At 41.8% G+C, this 24,287-nt stretch overlaps 1 protein-coding gene across 2 annotated transcripts in view; it reads right to left on the bottom strand.

Moving 5' to 3' along the window:
* Auts2 (AUTS2, activator of transcription and developmental regulator) overlaps positions 1–24,287 on the bottom strand; it is a 1,102,717-nt gene that overhangs the window by 822,992 nt on the left and 255,438 nt on the right. For both annotated transcript variants that reach the window (XM_026784894.1, XM_013350687.2), the window contains exon 2: positions 4,492–4,704. In XM_026784894.1, coding sequence (XP_026640695.1) covers positions 4,492–4,704 — 213 coding nt within the window. The remainder of the gene's footprint in view (positions 1–4,491; positions 4,705–24,287) is intronic.

Raw genomic sequence — 24,287 nt, 5'->3', positions numbered from 1 at the left:
CAGTTAGTTCCCTAGAGTGAACTTTGGTGGAATTTGACTTTGGAGGATGAGGAGGATGACGGTAGATGTCTTTCCCTGGGAGAAAGCTTTGAAAACAGCAGGTCACAGAGACATTCACTATTTTGTGTCATAGCAAGTTGCTCCTTTGATCAGATCTATTTTTCTGCTCTTTTGAGAACTGGGGACAGAGTTGTTCAAACCTGTAACCATTTGGCAAGGCAGTTACTGATCAGCTCTCTTCTAAGACAGTAAGTATTTGTCCATAAAAACATAATCCAGCAAATGAGCTAAGTGCCAATTAAAACACTTTCTTTTGACAGAATGGAAACATATCATGGGAGCCGTGGTTTTATAATCAGACAAGGGAAGGAAAAGCAATTTGGTTTTAGAACTACACCTTTTTTCCCATTCTCTCTTAAAAGTATATAATTGCACTCTCAGAGTGAAAAGATTAGTTGCCTTCAACAGACTCTCAGGGAAAAAAAAAATCCTATTATTTCCTCTCTACTAAAGAGTAATGTCTTCCATAATTACAGGAAAGCCATGTATTAAGTTGCCTGCTCAGGAAATGCCAGCCTAATAGAATGCAAAGTTAATTCACTCTCCGCATGTCAAGAAGGGAGACCAGGCCCTCTCTTCTCATGCCCATCGTCATCTGTAAGTCTTCAGACTGTAACTCCCTCAGCCAGAGGCACTAAAGGACAATCCATTAATTTAAAAACTCTCCTCAAGGTTCACTCTGAAGACCCCCATCAAGCACAGTCAAATTCATTAGATTCAGTTACTCTACAGACGAGGAGTCAAAGGGCAAAAAAGGGGCTGTGATATGTATTGGCCTAGCACAACACAAAAGCAATCCTACCTATCGTTCTAAGATGTTTTAATTATAGTGTGTGTGTGTGTGTGTGTGATATATGTGAGTATATGTACTTGCTGGAGTTGGTTCTTTTCCTTCTACCGTGTGAGTTCCCAGGATTAAACATGGGTCATTGGGGTTGGTAGCAAGGGCCATTACCTGTTGACCCATCTCAATCACCTCCATCTAGACTTAGAATTCTAAACATACTGTGTCTCACCTTTTACCAGTCACTATTCACACAAGACAAGATACCTTACTCTACAAATGTTTCTCCTCTCATTTAAATGTCTACATAGAGCCATTACTCAAACTTAAAACAGGTTGTGCTAAATAAGAAGGAAAAACATATAAGCATCCTCCTGAATATTAATCTTTATCAGGTGATGAAAGGAAACAGAGACCCACACTGGAGCACCAGACTGAAATCTCAAGGTCCAAATCAGGAGGAGAGAGAGCACGAGCAAGGAACTCAGGACTGCAGCAAGGGGTGCACCCACACAGAGACAATGGGGATGTTCTATTGGGAACTCACCAAGGCCAGCTGGCCTGGGTCTGAAAAAGCATGGGATAAAACCGGACTCGCTGAACATAGTGGACAGTGAGGACTACTGAGAACTCAAGAACAATGGCAATGTGTTTTTGATCCTACTGCACCTACTGGCTTTGTGGGAGCCTAGGCAGTTTGGATGCTCACCTTACTAGACCTGGATGGAGGTGGGTGGTCCTTGGACTTCCCACAGGTCAGGGAACCCTGATTGCTCTTTGGGCTGACGAGGGAGGGGGACTTGATCGGGGGAGGAGGAGGGAAATGGGAGGTGGTGGCAGGGAGGAGGCAGAAATCTTTAATAAATAAATAAACAAACAAACAAACAAGTTGTGTTCTTTCCGCCCACTATGGTCTTCCTTCACAGATCTCTATGGCACTCTATTATTGGTCATTTAAATAATCATGAGGCTCAGAAGGAATAACTTAAGAAACCAATTTCAGGAAATTCATTTTTTAGTAGGGTAGCAGCAGAGATTATTCACCAGTAACAAGTATCATGTTCTCACCTCAGTTATCAACTCTATTTTCTCTTAAATAAAATTATTGACAAACTAGTACATTCATGCATGAAGAAAGGACATAGGAAGATACGATGTCTTTGGAATTATAGGTGAAAGGTAGAAATCTTGATTATTTGCGGAAAAAAAAGTACTCTTCAAACGTGAAACAATGAAAGCTTGGATTTCAAATAACAATAGTACCGAAAGTAGCATTTAACATGAAGACAAAAAGTTAATCAAAATCCAGACACATGACCCCAAGTCTTCTGTTATGATTATTAATGTTTTCAGAAATGAACCATGAAAGCCCTGATTGCACAGACATCACAAGAAGTACTTTAAGACCAAGGAAAGAAAAGTGAGATCAGGTAAGTGAAGAATACGTAACACTTGACCTCCACATGGAAGTAAAGTGGTCTCTTGCCTGATAAGGTCAGTCCTACATCATGTTAGAAAAGCAAGAGGGTCTGGGTTGAAGGTGTCAATATTGTAAGCCGCTCTCCACTGGTAATTGTATTTTCATATCAGTTAGGAACACAAATTCCAGAGCGACATTACCTCTTACAGGCCCTAGTCTTCCATCCCTTTCCCCAGCTCCTCACACCCAACACACACACACACACACACACACACACACACACACACACACACTTAAAGGATCTTCATTTAACTTTGGTTTCTATCTAACTTTCCAACTCTGTACTCCTGCTGTGAACTCAGTTTATCCTGCTACATCTTATGCCTTCATGGAGAGTGGCTTCAAAGACAAAATATGCTGTCTGCCCATGTTGTTTCTCGAAATAGTTGTAGGTCATCTTCCCTCCATCCTATGATCTGCGGCTCTTTCCTCTCTATGCCCAATTCTAACATCAAACAAAGACAACATAATATTCATGGGAAACAGAGAAAACTATGGGGCTAGAGAGATTGTGTCTAAGGTGTCTAAGAACACCCGCACTTCAAGGTGTTCTCTGACAAGCTCTTCATCTCCTGCAGTCCCAGTTTCCATTCCTCTAAAGCACACATGGTGACTACTCACGAGGCAGGGTTACTAAATGTCTTGCTAGCTATGCCATACACCAAAAGCCTGTAGCATAGTTACTGTAGACTGTGTAACTACAGATAAATGTTAATAACACTACTGGCAAGTGAGTTTGGTGGTGCCTTGGGTCATATCTGAGGACATTACAATACAGGGCTTCTGTGTTCTCACTGACACCCATCCCTCTCCATGTTTCTACAAAGGAATGTCCTTCATTCTCTTTACGACACCAAGCAGCTCATTCTATCCTCTTAGGGATTTTTATCTTTCCAAACCTCTAACCGATCGTCATCACTCAGAATACACTTCGGAAGTTTTACACAAGTGACTTCCAAAGTCGCCTGACCATGATCAAGCTGCAAAGTTTACAGTAAAGATTCCCTTAGCTCATAGACAGAGGCTGGGGATTTGTGATTGGCGTAGTACAGGATATGGCTGTGATAGCTGATGAGGTTTTAGAACTGCTTTTTGTTTTTTTGTTTTTTTTTTTTTGGGGGGGGGGGGTTCGAGACAGGGTTTCTCTGTAGCTTTGGTGCCTGTCCCGAAATAGCTCTTGTAGACCAGGCTGGCCTCGAACTACCAGAGATCCGCCTGCCTCTGCCTCCGCAGTGCTGGGATTAAAGGCGTGCGCCACCACCGCCCAGCTAGAACCACTGTTTAAGGGCGATCTCAGATCCTATCCTCTGCAGAGATATCTTTGCAAACGTGAAATGGCCTGCGCAGTCATTTAATTATTTAATTTAGTTCTGTCAACTAAGACTCCTTCCTTAGCTCCTCTTAAGTGACAGCCAATCTCACCCGATATCCTCTCTAAAATCAAACAAAACACACAGGATGCAGGTAACTCTACAAGCACGGACACAGCGGCGTGAAGAGAAACTGCTCTGGACAGCTTTCTCAGTATCAATCCACCTCACCTAGGGATTTCCACAGGCAGAAAGGCTCCCCAAACACAAAGTGTTGTTAACTGTTTCTGGATCCCTGTCAGCTAATTATCAGCAGGCCAGAGACCATGCCCACAAGAAAACTTCTGTTCAAACGACTACAAAGACCATCCTGAGTCTCAGCGTAGTGGAGAACAATGGTGGCACACAGATGGTCACACTTCAGCGCCAGTGCCCTCTCAAATGTCACAGTATGAACTTTATGTAAGGCCCTGCTCCCACACAGACCACCATTTTTAGCACATCAGAACCCTGAGATTTATATTGGCTAAGACCACTTTATCCAAACCATCTGTCCTCACCATGGAGCTCTCCAAAGAAACCAGGCCATGACCACCATATAGCGAGATCTCTGTACCACCAGCACTGCAGAGAGCTCTGATTGGAGCCAACATTGAAATGAAAGACTGACAACGGTGGAGTGTTAGTCAAATGTGGAGGACACACCTAGAGCGTGACCCTATTGTTTACAATCATGCATACAACTTTCCAAAAACAATTAGTGCATCATCATATTAAGAAAACTGCCACCCATTGAGAACTACAGAGGCACAGGAGGGAAGACAAGGTCCTAGTTAAAATGAACCAGGCTTGCTCACCTGTCTGAGTCCCTTTGGCAACTTCTTTCTCTTCCCAAGGTGCTGGCAGAGGTTGCGGTCATTTTCTCGATCTGAGCTGTAGTGATGAGAGTGGCTGAGCCGGCTCTTCTTGGAGTGAAAAGACAAACCATTGGTAAGAGCTTCTCGTTTCTTCTTGGTCAGAGGAGTCTGCCTTTTTTCCACTCTTTCCTGAGGCTTAACTGCTACATCTTTCTGCAGAAAAGAAAAGGAAAGGGAAGTGGTGGTCACATGAGGATCTAAGGTCACAGCCTAAATACAGACTAAATAAGGTTAGAATGGGGGGATGGAGACAGACATGGTGGTCAAGTCTCCTGAACCCCTAGTGATACCGCAGATAAGTGGATTCTATTCCCCTGTGTGGATGTGTTTGGGTATGGGTGAGTGTTTTGCCCAGTTGCTCTCCTTGTTTCTGAGTCACAGTTTCTCATTGGCCCAGAATTTGTGTATTCAACAAGGCTGGTTGACCAGCAAGCCCTATTAGCTCCTTCACTCTGTCATCCTAGTGCTGGGACTATAGGTGTGAGCAAGCCACATACATCCACTACAGCTCCAGAGACTTGGAACTGACGGAAGCAGTGAGGGAATAAAGAAAAGACAGCAAAGGGACACTCAGACTGTTGGGCTGGCTGGAGTTGAATGTGTATGGCTTGAATCTGAATCGGGAGCCTGTGTACGTGGTACCATAATCCCTTGAAAGAGGAAAAGGCACAAAACTGGACAGCTGGTGCAGTAACCCCACTGCTTTAGAATAAGCCAAAAAAACAATCAATCATTAAGATTTTCTTTCGAAATACACAAATCCAAGTAGCTAAAACATCCATACCTATTCAGCACAATATTGGGTTATGAGTGTAGCTCAGCTGGCAGAGCATTTGCCTACCGTGCATGAGGACCTGGGTTCCGTGCTCAGTACCACAAAAAACTGGGAGTGACAGTGCATGTCTGTAATCCTAGCACTTGGGAGGGAAAGACAGGAGGATCAGAAGTTCAAGACCATTCTCAGCTACACAGTAGGTTGTAGTGTGGGCTCCAAGAGATCCTATCTTAAATAGACAAATAAGAATTAATTCGCCTCACACATTTGATTTATTACAAGACCAGTCCTCCTTTCATACTGAAGATGTGCCCAGAAGTATACTGAAAATTATGTTCAATTCCATACAAATATGAATTAATATTTATGAGATTATAACTTTTTCAAACTATTTTATTTTCCTGTAACATATTAATCAAGACATTTTCATGATTCTGAAGAAAAGCTACAAAGAGTAAACGGACCCCTGCCAGGACATTAACTTCCCAAAGACCTGACAAGGTCTTAGAAACAGCAGTACAACCACCATTGCTCTAATTAATACTGAGAATATCTACTCTGGAGGGTGGGAGCAAGAGAATCTGTGTCTATGTAGCCACTTAAGAAGGGACTGACATCTTTTTAAGGAGTTTTTCATAATTTAAGAGCCTTAAGCTTTCAGACACTAGATGTTACGCCCCATCTCTAAAGAAAATTTATAGTAGTAAAATTTATGACTATAGTCTCTTGACTGCAAATCTTGAATAAACCAGGCTACTGTTTGTTCACTGTATCTATAAATATTTGCTGACTGATTACTGAATGTCCAGTAAAATAATTGCTTACGTTTTCATTGACTATCTTGGGAAATGGCAAAACTGTCCCATATAAATAAGAGAATCAAGAATAGGCGGATAGGGAGATGGGTCAATTGTGGTACAAATATGAGGACCTACATTCAAATCCCCAGCATCCATCTAGAAAGCTGAGTATGGGGGCACTCCAGTTTCTAATTCCAGTGCTGTGGGGTGGGCACATAAAGGAGGATCCTCATGCTGCTCCAAATAAGACCTTGTCTTAAGGGAACATGTGGAGAGTGAAAGAGCCAGTGTAATGGCTACTCTTGTTTGCCAACATGATTACATCTAAGCAGTTGGGAACACCTGTGAGAGGTTTTTCTTGTTTGAATCACTTGAAGTGGGGAGACTCATCCTAAAACTGGATCCTTTGAGGTGGAAAGATCTATCTTAAATTTTGGCCATGCCTTCCAGTGGCAGCCTATATAACAGACATGGAAGAAGAAAATACCTGCTCTTTGCCTGTCTGCCTCTGCCTCACTATTCCAAACCAAGCATGAGAGCCCACTTCTCCAGGATTCCAACATATACTGAAAACCATCTGAAACATCAAGCTTTACAGACTGAAAGCTATTGGATTCTTGGACCTCCCATTATAAACGGCCATTGTTAGACTAGCTGGACAAGAGATATTAAGCCACTAATAAGATGGATGAATGGATGGAGGGATGGATGATAGACAGATAAATAAAAAACACACAAATAGATTATAGACAGATTATTGATAAAAAGATAGATGAATGGATGATAGATGAAATAGATAGATGAATGATACATTGGATGGATGGATGGATGGATGGATGGATGGATGGATGGATGGATGGATGGATGGATCAATGCATGGATAGATGGATCAATAGATTGATTCTCTAAGTTCTCTTCCTCTAAAAACTATGGTAAATTCAGCATGACACCCACCAAATGTCCTAATTTGGTCATAAACATAGAAAAGGGCTGATTACAAACCAAAAAAGGCTGATTATAAATCAATCAATAAAATATAAACCTATCAATATTCAGGACAACTGCATGACTTCATGCATGGGCAAAAGTGCATATATCAACCCACTATCAAGGCATCAGTGGCAACTTATTTAAGAATTCCCTTAAGGAAACACTGGCTACTCTGAACACGAAGGGAAGCCGTCTGGATTCTAAAAAGAACATTTTGGGATCAATGAGCAGCAATTTCAAAGGCTTGTTAATTCGTTAGTTGACTAGGCAAGCAGTTGCCGAGGGAGACAGTCCATCGGAAATACCTGCAGCGCTTTTCTAAAGTGACTCCACTTCTCATTCTGCAAGGAAAGCATTTAGCAAGTGAATGAAAGGTGGCAGCACATGCCACTTGAAAACATGCCACTTGGCAGAAGGATTATTGTAAACTAAAGGTACTTGAAAATCAGCAGATTCGAGAGGGACACTCTGCCCTCACTTAGCCAATAGAAAAGAAACGTTCCCACCGAGGGAGGAAAGAGATGATGAGAGTGAGATGTCTGGCCTAGAGTGGGGGAGCGCAAATTCAGAAATGGGGAGGGACGGCCGAGAAAGATATGCACAAATACATGGGGGAATGACTCCTACGTTCTTTAATATCACCAAGATTTTGGATATGTCTCTTAAAACAGTCAGTAAGCATTCAGGGTACGTCAATTTTAAAGGGTTGTTATTGTTGTTTTGAGGCTGTCTCAAGTACCCCAGGCTGGCCCAAAACACTAGGTCACAGAAGGATAACCCTGACTCCTGACCCTCCTTTTCTATTTCCTAAGTGCTGGGATTACAGACAAGTGGCCCCATGCTTGGCTCTTCCTGCAAGAATTTTTATTTTCCTTTAGTAGCAGCTATTTGTGTAAAATACATGTGATTCTCCTGTTAATCTATTTTAGGTCATTTTATTTCTCAGGGACTGACTAAGACCCTAAAAAGCCAGAGATAAGTCTGACCCACCTAGGGCAAACCCTGGGAGGAGGCTGGAAGTGACAAGTCTGATAAATCTGCTTAAGGGTATTCATTCATTTCCAAACACCCGCATAGCAGCAAAAGCCTGGCTGTGGAACAGAAAGATTTAGACACATCTGCTGGCAATAGAAGGGGTAAGTGCACAGGCATGCACAAAGGAATCAGTTCTGTGAATGTTTGAAATTATGTGATTTTTAGGTCACTGGAGATGGAGGGCGGGATGACAGGAGCACATCCATTCAGAGGCTCAGACACTGATGAAGCAAAGCAATTTTCTTCTGAACCAGCCCTCTTCAGAACAGGTGATCTTATTCTTGACTTCCCCTTCTCCCAAATTACAATCTTCTGCCCAAGGCTTCCTCTGCTCCTCCTGAATTTCAAAATGAGAAGGTTCAGTGTTGTGCAAACTCAGGGAGGCTAACAGATTGCACACGAAACACAATGCAGGCTGAGGGGCCCCATTTGCTGATTACAGATGAAGTAGAGATGATGGAAAATGAAGGCACAATTTGCCTGCCTTGCAGAAAATGGGTTTTGGAAAGAGTCTCTGTCTGATGTTTCCAATCACATTAATCTGAGGACAGTCCATAACTGGTGAAGTGGCTGTGAGGTGTGTCTGTGTGTGTACAAGGGTGGGAGCAGATGGAAGTTGGAGGTGGGAAGTTCAAACAAAACATCTGCTCTGAGATACTTGATCTCCAGGACTGTCATAGTTTCCTTTCTGATGCTTTGACATACAACATAGCAAAAAACCTTAAGGGAGGGCTTATTTGGCTTACACTTCCAGGTTGCAGTTCACCATGAACTCAAGGCAGGAACTCCAAGCAAGAACCATGGAGAAACAAAACATGCTGGCTACATCACAAGGTCATGCTTAGCTGGCTTCCTTACACAGCCTAGGAGAACAACTACCCCCAGGGGCTAGGGCCATCTACATCAACTGGAAATCCAGACAATACCTTATATTGGCAATACTTAATATTGGCACATGGGCAAATCTAATCTCGGAAATTCCTCAAGAGAAGCTTCTCTCAGATGAGCCCAGGCTAGGCTAAATTGACAATTACAGCTTAGTAGGTCAGTGAACAAAGAAGTGGGGAGAAGATGCAGAGATGCTCTTCCAGTCACAGGACATTAAAGGGTACTTCCCATTGAGTCTGCTGGGTCTTTGGTTGGTTTACTAGGAGACACGATGCTTGTTTATGAATGACTTTGTCAACTATTTATTCCATTCATGTAGCTGTGTAAAGGAGCTGCAAGGGTCTAATGTGATAAATAAAAGGTTTTTTTTTTTTTTTATTAAAGTTCAGTGCTTTCGTAATTCTCTGTCACTATATGTATATTGCTCTCCATTTTGGAGTTTTAAACAAAGTTAATGAACAGAATCTCAGGGTCTCCACTTTTTTAGTGACTGGATATACAAACACACAAAAAAATATTTTAAATCTCCTGTACAGCATTTAAAAATTAATCTCAGCCATGTAAGGTGGAACACATGAAAACCAAAACTTGATAGGTGGAAACAGGAGCATCGGGAGTTCAGTGTCTGAATGTGACCCTATGCAAAATACATGTACACACACACACACACACACACACACACACAAACACACAGAGAGCTTTAAATATTCATATCTTTAAAAATCAAGGGTTCAAGAGAGGAGCCTGTGGATAAAATGTCAATGGGGCAAGCATGAGAGTTTAAATCCCTAGCACCGACATAAATGCCAAGAAGAGATAGTGAATGGCCTGCAAACCCAGCACTCAGGTGGCAGAGACGGGGAAACTGGGTGTATAGTGACTAGGTAGACTAGATGAATGCACACTATCTAGGCTAAAGTGAGAGTACCCTGCCTCAATGCATAACATCTTCATGTATTCAAGGAAGACACTGTTGTCAATTTCTGGACTCCACATGTGCACACATGCATGTGCATGCATGCCTATGTGCTAACATGTCACGTTCACAATGAGAATACACACACATGTGTAATCATGCACACTTGAATGCATCTGCAAACATGTTCACATTCACCATGTGCATATACAGATGCACATATGTAAGCACACGCACATATGTGAATGTGTCTTCCAACCCCAAAATCAATATATTTGCTAAATGCCATATACTCTGCAATTTGTTGGAAATAGCAAACAAGATTCCCAATCCAAAGCTGCTCAATCACAGCAGGAAAGAAATCTATAAATATTTATTAGGGATTAATGAGTACTAGGCAGGATGCTCTGTTCTGCCACCTTTCACACCGCACAAAAGTACATTCCCTGGCTATACCTAAGACCAAACACAAGTCAATGGAAAAGGAAGAAGGTCCGAAAGGACATACCCATGTACACCAGCAGCAGGTTTTAAGTAAGAACACAAATATAGTTCTTTTATTGTTGTTTTTGTTTTTTCAAGACATGATTTCTCTATGTAATAACCCTAGCTATTCTAGAATTTATTTTGTAGACCAAGCTGGCCTTGAACTCAAATAGATCTGCCTGCCTCTGCCTACCAAGTACTGGAATTAAAAGCATGTGCTACCACACTCCGCCACAAATGTGATTCTATAGAGAAGTCTTTTTAAAGTATGTGTGTGTGAGCATATTCTCTATTTGTACAGTGCCTCCCTAGGCCAGAAGAGTACACTGGATTCAATGGAGCTAGAGTGATAGGCAGGTATAAGCCAACAAGTGTAATTGCTAGGAACCAAATTCAGGTCCCTGGAAGAGCTATAAGTGTTCTTTTTTTAAAAAAAATACATTTATTTATTTATTATGTCTACAATATTCTAACTACATGTATGCCTGCAGGCCAGAAGAGGGCACCAGACCTCATTACAGATGGTTGTGAGCCACCATGTGGTTGCTGGGAATTGAACTCAGGAACTTTGGAAGAACAGGCAGTGCTCTTAACCACTGAGCCATCTCTCCAGCCCCTGTAAGTGTTCTTAATTGCTAAACCAGCTCTGCAGCCTCGAAAATGATAGCCCTTTTAGCAAATGGTGGCAAGACACATTAACTGCATGCAAATACTTTTAACCCATACCTTGACCTGACTGGAAAAATTGCCCTTAAATAATTATAAAAAAAACTCAATAAATATATGAAATTTCTCCAAGTAAACATCACAGAAAAGTCTTATAACCTTGGTGTGGTACCAAAGTTAACATCCATAAAAAAGATAAACTGACAAATCAGAAATTAACACTTCTGTTCTTCAAAATGCCTTTTGAAGATTGTGGAAATTGCTCAGTGGTTAAGAGTTTGTTCGGATCTTCTAGAGGACCCAGTTTGTTTTCCATTACTCATTCTTGGTGGTTCACAGCAACCTGTAACTCCAACTCCAGGAGAGCCGATGTCTTCTTCTGGCCTTCTCAGGCACCTGCTCTCTTGGGCACATACCACCCCCACTACAGACATACACACACAATATATATATATATGTGACTACCATTAAAACAAGAAGACTTGCAGTATTATAGGAAATATTTCCAAAATAGTTCTCTGATTAAGGTTTTTACAAAGAATACATACATTAGCAATTCTAAAAATAAAAAGAAATCAATTGAACTTTCCTTTGGTAAAATGTTTGAACAGATAATTTTAGGTATCTAAAGAGGAAATGAACAACGGAACAGCAACTACCTCCAGCATCATTAGGTGAATGCAATCTAAAACCACAATGAACACACACGTAAAGTAGAATGGTTGAAACGAGAAACACTGGAAAGAGTGGGCATGGAGAGTAAATAAAACCACACTGGTTAGAGGTGTGGCACCATCACAGGGGAAATCAAGAGAGTGTGAGACAGGAGCTAAAAGGGGAGGCCGAAGGTGACCGGGAGAAGAGGAAGAGAAGGGGAGAAAGAAGATGCACAGGCAGACACCAAGCAGTTCTCCTGAGCTTAGTTATAGGATGAGAACACATCTATCAGCTTAAGTGAGATTTTTGCGCTGAGAATTGAAAACGCCAACAGTCTCGCATTCCTGTAGATAATTGAGAGTTGGCTGCCTTTCGCCCTTAACACACTCGAAGTGGTTGAGTCCCTGGCAACCAGATGCTATTGCTTAAAACAGTTTAGGCTCTCAGCCCTGAAGGATCCCTAAAATTGGATTACAGTCCCTCCAGATAATCTGAAAAATACAGCATGACGAAAAGGAAACCTTAGGAAAAAAAATTAACTCCTCTGTAACAAGCAGCACTCTGCAAACTGAGAACAGCATGACCAAGGGCAGAAAATCTCATCAGTGAGGGCTTAAGGGCGAGAATATATACAAAGGACCAAAGAAGCCACACAAAGAAAGGAGTAAAGGGCAAGCCAGAGGCACAAGGGAACACCACCTAGTCCTCAAACAACTCTGAGGGTAAAGGTAGACTTCCCACCTCAAGAGAGCAAAACACTCAGATTCCCACAGGGTTTTTGCACCCTCTGATCTAAACCACAACAGTAATACACATCTAAAAGATGTGTAACCTTAATGATACCTTGCAATTAACCACTGCTTGATTCCATAACTGCATTATTTTGAAGCTAGGTTCTCAGGTATTCCAGGACCAGCCTTAAACTCACAATGTAGTTGAACATGACTTTGAACTGATCCTGCTGCCTCTACCTCTCAAGTGATAAGATTATAGGCATGTGAATGGAACTAAGGGTTCCATGTCTGCTGGATAAAGGCGGTGGCTGGGAAGAGACAGAAATCTCTAATAAATAAATAAATTATAAAAAATACCAGATAAGCTACATTCCCAGCCCGTATGTTTTCTTATAAAGGATCTGAACAGACATATTGGCCTTATTTATTTATTTATTTATTTATTTATTTATTTAAGATTTCTACCTCCTCCCCGCCACCGCCTCCCATTTCCCTCTCCCTCCCCCAATCAACTCCCCCTCCCTCGTCAGCCCGAAGAGTAATCAGGGTTACCTGCCCTGTGGGAAGTCCAAGGACCACCCACCTCCATCCAGGTCTAGTAAGGTGAGCATCCAAACTGCCTAGGCACCCACAAAGCCAGTACGTGCAGTAGGACATATTGGTTTTTCAAAGAATCTTGGATGCCAATCAGATACATGAAAAGGTACTCTATACCACTAGCCATCAGAGATAATCAAATCACAGTTAGATTTCACCCTACAAATACGGTGTTATTAAAAAGACAGAAATTTAGTTATGAGGTTGTGAATATAAAGTTTTCAATAGTGAACTACGAAGGGTTTAGACAGCAAAGTCCTGCCATGGCTGAGATTTTTCAAGTGAATGTGTTGGATTTCTACAGAATTATTCTGAGTGCTGTGAACAAATACCAAACAACAGCAACAAAAACACTGCAGGAGGAAACGGTTTGTTTTGAATCACAGTTTCGGGGTACAGTTCACTATGGCGGCAGGAGTGTGAAGCAGGTGGTCACATGGCATCGGCATCCACTAACTGAAAACAGGGCAAGGCGAACATTAGCACACAGAACCCATGCTCCTTCTAATTCAGTCTAGGACGCCAACATTCAGGGTGGGTCTTCCTACCTCGATTAACCCAAACTGGAAACGCCCTCCCATACATGCTCAGTAGTGTTTCCTAGGGGACGCCAAATCCAGTCATGTGACAATGAACATTAACCACCACATCTGTCAAGCAATTATGTAATGTCAGTAACTTCCGACTTTCCAGAACTATAGTCACTGGAGTTACACAGGTGGAGGGGGTGCAGAGAAAAGAGAGGGCAAATGTACAGATGGCTCCGACTCCAAGAACCATATTGCATCATTTCTCAAATATGCTTTAATTATCTTTGAGGGGGGAGGGGAAGAGGGGGAAAAAGAGCAATGTATTTCACACACATAAATCTACAGTTCTGTATCAGAGGATCTCTTATCCTCTTAAAATTCCCTAATGTTATTACCTTGAGAAGCTATTTATCATACAGAAAATGCTCAACAAATGCAGCTTGTAGCTCATGGATTCGGACTTTCTTCAGGTAGTTTTCCAGCCTTTCCAGCAACTGTAATTTCTCTTATCTAGATGCACTACAAACGCCCTTACCCTAATTGTGCTATAACTGGAGCTATCTATGTCTATAGATAAACATTTACTGAGTCAAGCCATTTCTAAATATAAAGCAAGGACTAGTAAAATGATTTTTTCATAACCAGTAACATTTTTATGTCTCTCATTGAACAGCCTAGTAACTTTATACAGCAGACAATATCATTGTCATTTTATAGCTGAAGGAGCTGAGGCATGGGAAGCAAATGACTATTCAAATAAAGACCATCAGTGATTGGCAACACAAATAGAAGGGCCCATGGTTTATATTCTGTGTTCTTTCCCAATTTCCGAATCATAATAGAACTACTTCTAAGTTTTAGGATTATGGACTTATACTTGCCAAAAACTTTACATCCAGTTTATAATTGCAACAATGCAAAAATATTCCGTGCACCTCTATTTCCCTCCGCACATGTAGTTATGGGAAAACTATACCTCCTATTTGTCAAGCACAGAACTCGTCCTAGCTCAACCCAGCAACAAAGAAACCTAAACACAAGTAAAGCCTTTGGCTCTGTGCTAACACTGACATTTTATTTCGGTGGTGAAAATTAGGAGAGAATTGGGCATTTCTGACCTTAAAAATAAAATACATAGCTATACAAAAGCTCAAAACACTGTGTCCCAAACACTGTCCTAATGTGACGTGATAATGGGTGACAGCGGCTCTATAAATACCCATAGGTATAAAACATAGACCCCGCACCCCATTAGCACATGTTGCAAATGCCCCATCATGAAATCAGATACACAGAGAATCTTCACACAGAGTTCCTCAACCCCTGGAGCTGGTTTGCACAATTCCAACCTCCAACTCTGTATTTGTTTTATGCCCCTACTCTGTAAACCTTCAGGTCCTCTATTTCAGGACTTTACAGATAGAATTTTATTTCTTTAACATCACATAGATAAAAATAAAACTGACATACAGGTTTGCATTGGAAAAAAAATTTAAAACTATAAAAGATACACCCAATGACTTCAGACCCACAATTGAACAATGCCTTGAAGTGTCTCTGCACTGAGAATAAAGTAGACTCTGCAGTTACAGTAGATGGTCCGGCATTCCACTTTGTACAGTATGGCCTGACAGAGGAAATACAGCATCAGCCTGCCTGAGAGCATCAGGTGCTAACTCTAAAGCAATTAGTTTATATATAGAGGACCAGACTATCTCCCTGTTTATTGTGACAAGTTGAAGGTTTGTGTCTATACTAAGGCTTCCTACAGATAGATTTTGTGATATTTAGATACTTATTGATCCTATCAGATTTGATCATGGAATCAATCTTTCCCTTCAGAGGCTCTGGGTTAATGGCAAAGTTTATTAAACTGCAGGCAGTCATTCAGAAAAGATCAATAAAGACATGATTACAGGGTAACCAGAGGATTAAACTCCAGATTTATCACAAAATGAAGCTGAATTAAATGTTCACTTGAAATGCTGTCAATACTTTTAACTCACAAACTATGCTCTTTCTGTGTTTACCTAATAGGCCACAGGGATGTGTGATTTGAGAAAATGACTGCTCCACAAAAACATAAGCCACAAAGAGGAGAGTCGCTTTTGGAAAATTCATCTGTAATAGCTGAGCACTTTCAACGTACGGGAGCTTTAGTTGCCATCCGCAGACACCATTCTGTCCATCCCTGAAGTCTAACAATAATACATCCTCAGAGGTCTACATACATATTTGAAATTGGGCACATAGATGATATACACTTTCCTCATATTTTCAAAAAGATACTTGTGCCGTGGCACCAACAGTCCTTAGTCCCATGAAGAGAGAGGACTGGAAGATGTTTATCAGGATGCTGGAAAATCTACCACCCCTTCCCATCCTAGGAAGAGGCATCAATGCCTTTGCAAAACCAGCCAATTACATTCGTAAACATGAAATCCCATCCCCAGCTTCTGAAAGGCAACCACTCACTGAATGAACTGGCAGCTTTGCACACATGCATCATCAGGAGGGAAGTCGATACCCGTGACAGCTGTTAAAGCTGGCATCAATACCACAGTGAGCGAGAAAGAACAGCTCCACAGGACCTGTGATGAGAAAGGCCAGGCCTGCAGTGAGGCTGCCTAGGGGTGCACTCAAGCATATGCGAAGGTTGCTCAGGAAATCAGTTTGGGGGAAAAAAACTGATCCTGTGATTTAAGCAATATTTCTACTCTGTAACTAGGACATGCCATTCTACCGATGACATGGGCCCAGCACTACCCTACCTTGATGGCCAACAGGCTCTGTTGGCTTCTAATCCAATGTAATAGTTGTGCTGTCCCACAGGGGGGAAAACTAGGATGGAGTCAAGATGTTGAGCTGACAGTACTCTGCAATTTTCTTATCCCCTCCCGAGCCTACTGACTGCAGGAGTAGTCACTTCCTTTCCCGGCATCATGAAACTTTGCACCCTTGACTGTGCTGAGGGAGGGCTCCAGATGTACTTGCATTCCTTAACAGCAGAGTCACCTTCCTGAAGGAAAGCACTTGGTCTCCATCTCTGAACTGGAAGCTGTGTGATATACACAAGCTCACAGCTTTTACAGTCACAAAAAAAGTTAAGTTTCCAAGAGCATCCCGTATCAACAAGCCACCCCAAGGAAACTGACAGATTTGCTGCTATGATCCTGTTCCCCAAAATATTCCCTTTGTGTCTTTACTCATTTTGGCCCTGGCCCCAACTAGTGCTCTTGTGGTAGCACATCCAGGTATAAGGACTAACCTTGCCACTTAAAGCCTTGTGGCCATGAGTAAATCTCCAGTCCCTCCTATATCACTTCTCTGTTAGATAATATATAGATTAATACAATGCCTGTCAAGATCAAAGTTTTATTACTCTTGGGGGCAAGGTGGGCAGCAGGGTCTTGTTTAATTCAAGCTAGTCTGGAACTCACTATACAGGCAGCAATGAACTTGACCTTCTGGTCCTCCTGCCAGGACCTCCCTGGTGAGCAGTGGGAATCCATGCACTACTACACTTGCTTTATACTGTGCTGGGAATGGAATCCAGGCCTTTATGCATGTTAGGAAAGCACTGTACTAAGAGAGCCGCAGTCCCAGACCCAAAGTTATTTCTACTAATTAACTTTCCTGAGGCCATCTGGGAAGTCTGATAGAGATCCACATGGCTACAAAGTCCACATCCTCACAAGGGTGAGAAGGAATCAGATGCCTGGAGGATTGTCTAAGCCCTGTGGTTTGAAGTTCATTGTTTCCAGACCTCTACTCTGGTTGTAAACTTGTTTGCTTTTAAATATAAGCAAATCACTTGGCCTATTAACTTGAAATAATGCAAACAAAATACCTTTAAAATCCTGTTCAAATACTCAGGCCATATAAATTTCCAGGGTGTCTTCATAAATCTTGTGTGATTTATGGGACACACAAACAAAACAGAAATTCACAAAGAAAAATAGAAAGAAAGTTGGGTGGGTAGGGAATATGGCACAGAGGCAAAAAAGCATTATCCCATGACACAGAAAGATGGAAAACTTCTAAAAAGTTTGGAATGGAGGAGATTAACAATTTGTACTCTTGATAGATCAAACACTTAAAAGGTCACGCTGTTAACTATCCCAAGAGAGAAAGACGAGAGAGATCTGGGAGAGCTGTTGCTGATGATCCTATCATTAATCTCCTCTTCACTGATTTATCCCTGCTGGATTACCCAATGAGGTATTTGTATGTTCCCAAAAAGAAAATAGATGCATGACGCAGTTAAACACAGAAAAAAAAAATCACGAGCATGTTGGAGTCTTGGATCCTGATAGCAACACCCACAAGCACACACATGTACACAGCACAGTGGGATTGTTGAACTCTACCAGGAAATCCCACAATCCTGCTCCTGGCTTAAGGGAGAAGAGGAAGATGGGAAAAATGAAGGGGGGGGTGTACCCTCCTTCCAGCTGAGCACTGACACATACAGTATGGTTTGGGAGGCAACTTTATGTGCTCTTAGTAGTAGATTAATGAATGTAATTACCTAGCATTGTGGCGGTGAATGCTGCAAAAACTATAATTTATAGAGCGCTGTAAAGTTCTAATGTGTTTTTATGTCCATAAGCTGCTTAGCCATAATCTAATGCATTTGTACAAGAACAGCCTAAGTGGCTCTCAGCTGAACAGTGAACACAAGTGTCTGAACCTTGGTGATTCCACCCGTACGTCTTTATAGCCGAGCCCCGTGTGGTAAGCATCTGAGGAACACAGCTGCTGAATTATACAAATAATTCCAGAGACAGTGAAAGGCTCTCGGCCTCTCTCACCAGGAGGAACGTTTCTGGCTGTCAGAGGGCTGCAGGCTTTAATTAAATGCTGGAGTGGGTTCCCAACACACATTTGGTGGTTATACTGTCTTTCTCCACCCTCTCCTCTAGCCCCACAGCCCCGCACTCCACTTCAGAGACAAGATGTGGAGTGAAGTTTAAAGAATGTAAAGGGGGAAAAAATTCTTTTAGTAATTGAAAACTGTCTTCTACCTTGGAAAAAGGCCCGCCATTTCTGACTAGTCTCTGATTCCACCACTATGTTTGTAAGCAACGACAAGGACATCGTAACAAATCTGACACCAGTGATAGACCACCCATCAACGCCATCAGCAGGCAGAAACATCTTAGTGACTGGATACCCACAGTGAAGGTGGGGTGGAAGGTCCTAATGGCAGCAATGCTAACAGGAACAGCTTACTACCTGCTAGAATAAGATGCCTATTGCAACCACTTGAGGAGGATCCGTTAATACATTTTTAAAAGGCCATGGTTTAGATTGGTAAGTCAGGTGCTGAAAGCAGGTTCTTACTCCAAATCATGTGACTTAACCTTTCCCTGATGCGGGATTGCCCTCTGTATGCTATCAATATCATGGGTTAATAAAGAAGCTACTTTGGGCCTATTGCAGCACAGAATAGGGCAAGGCGGGAATTCCAAGTAGATAGAGGAGAGAGGAGGCAGAGTCAAGGGATGCTATGTAGTCATCACAGGAGACAGACACCAGATGAAACCTTACCAGTAGGTAAAAATCACATGGCAATACAAAGATTACTACAAATGGTTTAAGATATAAGAGCTAGCCAATAAGAAGCTTGAGCTAACAGGCCAAGAGTGTTGTAATAATACAGTTTTTGTGTGATTATTTTGGGTCTGAGCAGCTGGGAAAAGAACAAGCAAACATTTCTCTCTTCTGTAAATTGCTGGTGATGATAGTATTTACTCATAGGATCATGGTAAGGCAGTATGTCTTACCAACACTGTGACCCTTTAACAAAGTTGCTCATGCTGTGGTGACCCACAACCATAAAATTCCTTTCACTGCTATTTCATAATTGTAATTTTGCTACTGTTATGAACAATAATGTGAATATTTATGTTTTCCAATGGTATCAGGCAACCCTTGTGATAGGGTCATTCGATCCCCACCACTACCACCCAAAAGGGAACCTGACTCACAGGTTGAGAACTGCTGCCATAAGGGTTCATTGTAAGTGTACTTAGAATGCTGTCAGGACCTGCAGCATAGTCAGTGCTTATTATCCATCATTATGATCTAGGAATCAATAGAATGTGATTAAGCTAGCAAGAGAGGAAAGAGCAGAAAATTGCCTTCATTCTTCTACAAGCACATATCCAAGAGTTTCCCATGTCTATAACGGAGAGTCCAGTGGCTGGCATGCAGACAGCAGTGCTGAACTGAGAAAGCAGGTGCACAGGAGAGTGTACATCCATGCACATACTGAACAAGCAATTCACTCCTAGCAATAGGAGGCCCCAAGGACAGATATGTCACAGTGATAGGAGATGCCACTGGCTCATCCTCTTCTAGATCAGTACAATTAAACATTTTGATCAACAAATAAATATTTGGATCATATTAAAGAAAAAAAAAACTTCAAGATGAGAACCAAGCCCCAGCCCATGTGTGTGTACATCCCTATGTATTTGAAGGTATATGGTGGGGACACACATAATGAGGCGAGAAGACAACTTTGAGTAATGCTTCTCAAGCACCCTGCATCTTCTTTTGAGATGCAGGCCTGGAGCTTGCCAAGTAGGTTAGATTGGCTAGATAGTGAGCCCTAATGACTGCCTGTTTGTACCCTCCCATCTAATATTACTGAAGTTCATCCTCACACCAAACCTCACTTAATAGTGTGTGGGAATCAAACACAGGACAAGCTATCTTTTTAGACCCCAAGTAAGAATTATGGTAAGAGTTGCCAGAGGAATTAGTAATGGGAAACAATGGCATTACATCAGTGACTATACAAGGACAAAATGCTAGCTCAAAGACAAAGACAGACAGACAGACAGACAGACAGACAGACACACACACACACACACACACACGGTGAATTAGTATAGAGGCGAACATAAAATTGATGTTCTTCTTGTTAAAAAACATACAGCTCCCCTGCACTCATGAGATGAGCAATGTGATTTAGATTCAATTAAAAGGTCCAGGCTGTCCAAAGGACAAATTCTACCTTATTGGCTTCATGCCAGAGAGACCTTTAAAAGTTCATCCATGACCTAGACCTATCGGGGGCAGTTACACACCCAACTTGTACACAGAAGTGTCACTTTAAAAGTAGGTACTTCCTACCTCCTCAAAGATTAATGGACACTAAATGTGAGCATTGGTCCTTTCTAGGATAAACACTAGAATAGAAAAAAATCATTTCTTGAACAAAACTGTTGCTCTAAGTCTATGAAAGCTGGACTTTGGTTTGTGGCAACTCTGTCCCTGGGATCTGCCCACTTTGCACTTCTTGTCTTAGAAATTACCACAAGCAGACTTCAAGAATCACCTCCTCTTCAGCTCTTGCAGTCTTTACAAGAAAGTCACTGGCCGCATGAGAAACTTCCTCATACTCACTAGGTTCTCACTCAACCAGCCACCAAGCTCCTGTACGACTTGCTCAGCCAAGTTCCACTATGGGAGAAGAATTTTAAATTGTCTCCTCATAGACTCTTCTTGATGGTACCTACATCGATCTCAACCTGCCATGCTTCCGGAACACCTAAACAGGTATATCTATTTCGCTGTTTCCTGTGAGATACTCCAGGGTACCATATTGCTTAAAGCTACCATCACAGCTCTGGTTGCCCACCAGACATGCCATCACTCCTCATTATGTCTCAGGCATAGCCCCCTCTCTATCTGTACGCCCGGGGAGGAAATATCTCTCCCTTCCAAGCTCAGTGCATTTTCTGTGTACACAAGTGTCTGTAAGAGGGTCCACTAGGAGTGACGAGCACATAAAAATGTCTACTTAAAAATGCTTTCCATCTCATTCTTCAACGAATTCTAATTTTGTGTCTGTTTTATAGCATAAAAGTAGTATGAATAAAAACGCACCAAATTAGGATTTCTTAGTCGAAGCTACCCTGCTGAAAGGAGTACACTACCACAAAGGTGTGAAAACAAGCAGGCGACAAGGCTCACGATAAGGGCATGCGTTGCCCAGCCTGATGATGCCTGCATTGGATGGAAGGAAGAGAGCCAACAAGTTGTCCTTAGACTTCCACAGACATAGATAGTATGCACACACGCATGCATGTGCTCAAAATTAATGAATACAATGTAATGGAAAAGAGTGGTGGGTGTTGGCTTGAACTACAGAGAGGAGTAAGCACCCACCCCAACAATCAAAATCTCTCTCCAGATTGCAATACTCAAAGATTTTAGCAAAACATCACTAATTGACTTAGTCATATAGGAAATACATGTTATAAATCACAGTCTCTAACGTCAGGAGGCAGAAAGGGGTCTTCAGTGAGAGAGGAGAGAGTGTTCTGTGAGAGGAAAATGGTGCCCTGTAAGGAAGCAGAGGGTTCTCTGTGGGGTAGACATGAAGCTCTTCTGGTAGAAAGGAGTACTTCATGAGATGGAGATGGGTGCTGTGTGAAGGAGAAGGGAGTGTTGTGTGTGGCAAGAGAGGGTACTCCACGAGATGGGAAGGGTCCTTTCAGAACTGAGAGGAAGGTGGTGCTCTGTGAAAGAGGGTGGGCACTCAGAGATGAGAGCGGGAGCTCTGTGAAGCGAGACAGGTTACTGAGGAGGAGAGGGTGCTCTGTAAGGTGGGAGGGTGTGGGAGGGGCTCTAGGAAACCAAACTCTTTAAATATTTGGCAAATAAATCTGGCACATAATCGTTAAAAGCAGTCTCATTTAGAAGCAGTGTCAGACACTGTCCTTTAATATTCGCATAATGAAGACAGGGAAATATTGGACCTCTAGCTAACAAGACCCAAGGTACTAGAGGGCAATCACCAAGCACACCAGGTATTATACAATTGACCCGTCGATTTCTTTTGAAGCTAACTTGGGAATTTTCTTATTCGAATAGGATTCTGTATTGAAACAGAAAAACAAAGATGTGATACTAATTACTAACCACCACATATAGTTCTTTGGAAACTGAAGAAGTCCAACTTCATCCTGTCACTGCACCTAAAGTCAAGACAGATCTGTGAGAACTGCTGTTTCATTGGGAAGCTCAATGGTGTTGCAGTCCCACGGACACCAGGTCAAGGCTGACTGAAAAAAGCAACTAAATCCTCATTTCAACCTCAGGCTTAAAGTTGTATTCAGTTTCAGATCAGTTGAATAGCTCATGCACCTACCATCAGTGCTACTCCTGGGAAAGGAATTCTCAAGGAATTACTTTCAAGTTGTCTCGCAACTTATCAACCCAACCAGGAAACCACATCCATGCAATGAATCCCTTATATATAAACCCTTAAAAGTATCCAGGAAATGGGATATTAGGTACTTTCTGACAACTTTCACTAATTTATTGAATTGTGTGTGCATGCACATGTATACATGTATACACACATCTGTAGAGACCAGAAGAGGGTAGCAGACCCCATGAAGGTAAAGATGTAGGTAATTGTGAGCATTCAGATCTGGATGTGGGACAACCAATTTAAATTCCCTGGGATAGTAGCAAATACTTTTATTCACTAGAGAAGTTCACCAGATCCTTGAATTCTTATTTATTTATTTATTTATTTATTTATTTATTTATTTATTATTTTTGGTTTTTCGAGACAGGGTTTCTCTGTGGTTTTGGAGCCTGTCCTGGAACTAGCTCTTGTAGACCAGGCTGGTCTCGAACTCACAGAGATCTGCCTGCCTCTGCCTCCAGAGTGCTGGGATTAAAGGCGTTCGCCACTAATTCTATACAAAAGGCAGAAGGCTGCAGAGTTACTGGAAAAACAACAATAACAGTCTACAATCAGGAATCTTGTGTCAGTGAACTAGCAGTTGTGAGTGTTCATTAATGGACTCTGAGACATGACTGTGGCAATGCTAAAAACAATTTCTGAGATTCTCCAACCTGACAGGCAGAGAGATTGGCTGAGAGGATCCATACGAACTAAATCCCCAACAAAGAGACACATTTCTAGAACTTTGGGGTCCAGACATCAGAACTCCTGATAGATAATACTGCTGCTCTTCTCTGTGAAGCTCAAGTTGGCTACAAGTTCTGTACTTCCAAAAATGATGCTAAAATAAGTCGACAGCCTACAGCCACTGAAGCTATATGTCTACACAAACACCATGGGCCATCTATCAGTATGTTTATGTCACAAGAGGCCCCTTGAAGCTTTTCATCCAGTTATCTCTACATGAAAAAATGGAACAAGGACATATCTTACTAAAACAAATCCGTTTAGTCCTTTGGGTCTTGTGCTAATAACCTAATGGGGAACATTATACTCAGTGTTAACAATAGTAATAGCCACATTAGTACAAGAAGCCTTAGCATTTAATTTGCAAACTACTTGTGTAGGATTTTGACACACACCAAGATTGAACTGAATATGCTACCAGTACTCATCAAAAAAAGTACGAAACTAGAACACGAAGAAAAAAATTAATTTACTACAAACAGTAGATATCTTATGCTATGTGTTGAAATCCTCCTCATGTTACACTGCCGGGACGCTATGGTAGAAGGACAGAACTGATTCCTACAAGCTATGCTCTCATGTCCGCAGGCGCACTATAGCTTCTGTAAATGCAAACAGATGTATACACCCACACCACTACAAGAAATAAATAAATAAAAATCTTATCAAATAACTAAAACTGTGAGCATCCTGGGAGA

This window comes from Microtus ochrogaster, chromosome 2 (genome assembly GCF_000317375.1).
Source record: "Microtus ochrogaster isolate Prairie Vole_2 chromosome 2, MicOch1.0, whole genome shotgun sequence".
Taxonomy (NCBI): domain Eukaryota; kingdom Metazoa; phylum Chordata; class Mammalia; order Rodentia; family Cricetidae; genus Microtus; species Microtus ochrogaster.
This window is presented reverse-complemented; position numbering and strand designations above follow the sequence as displayed.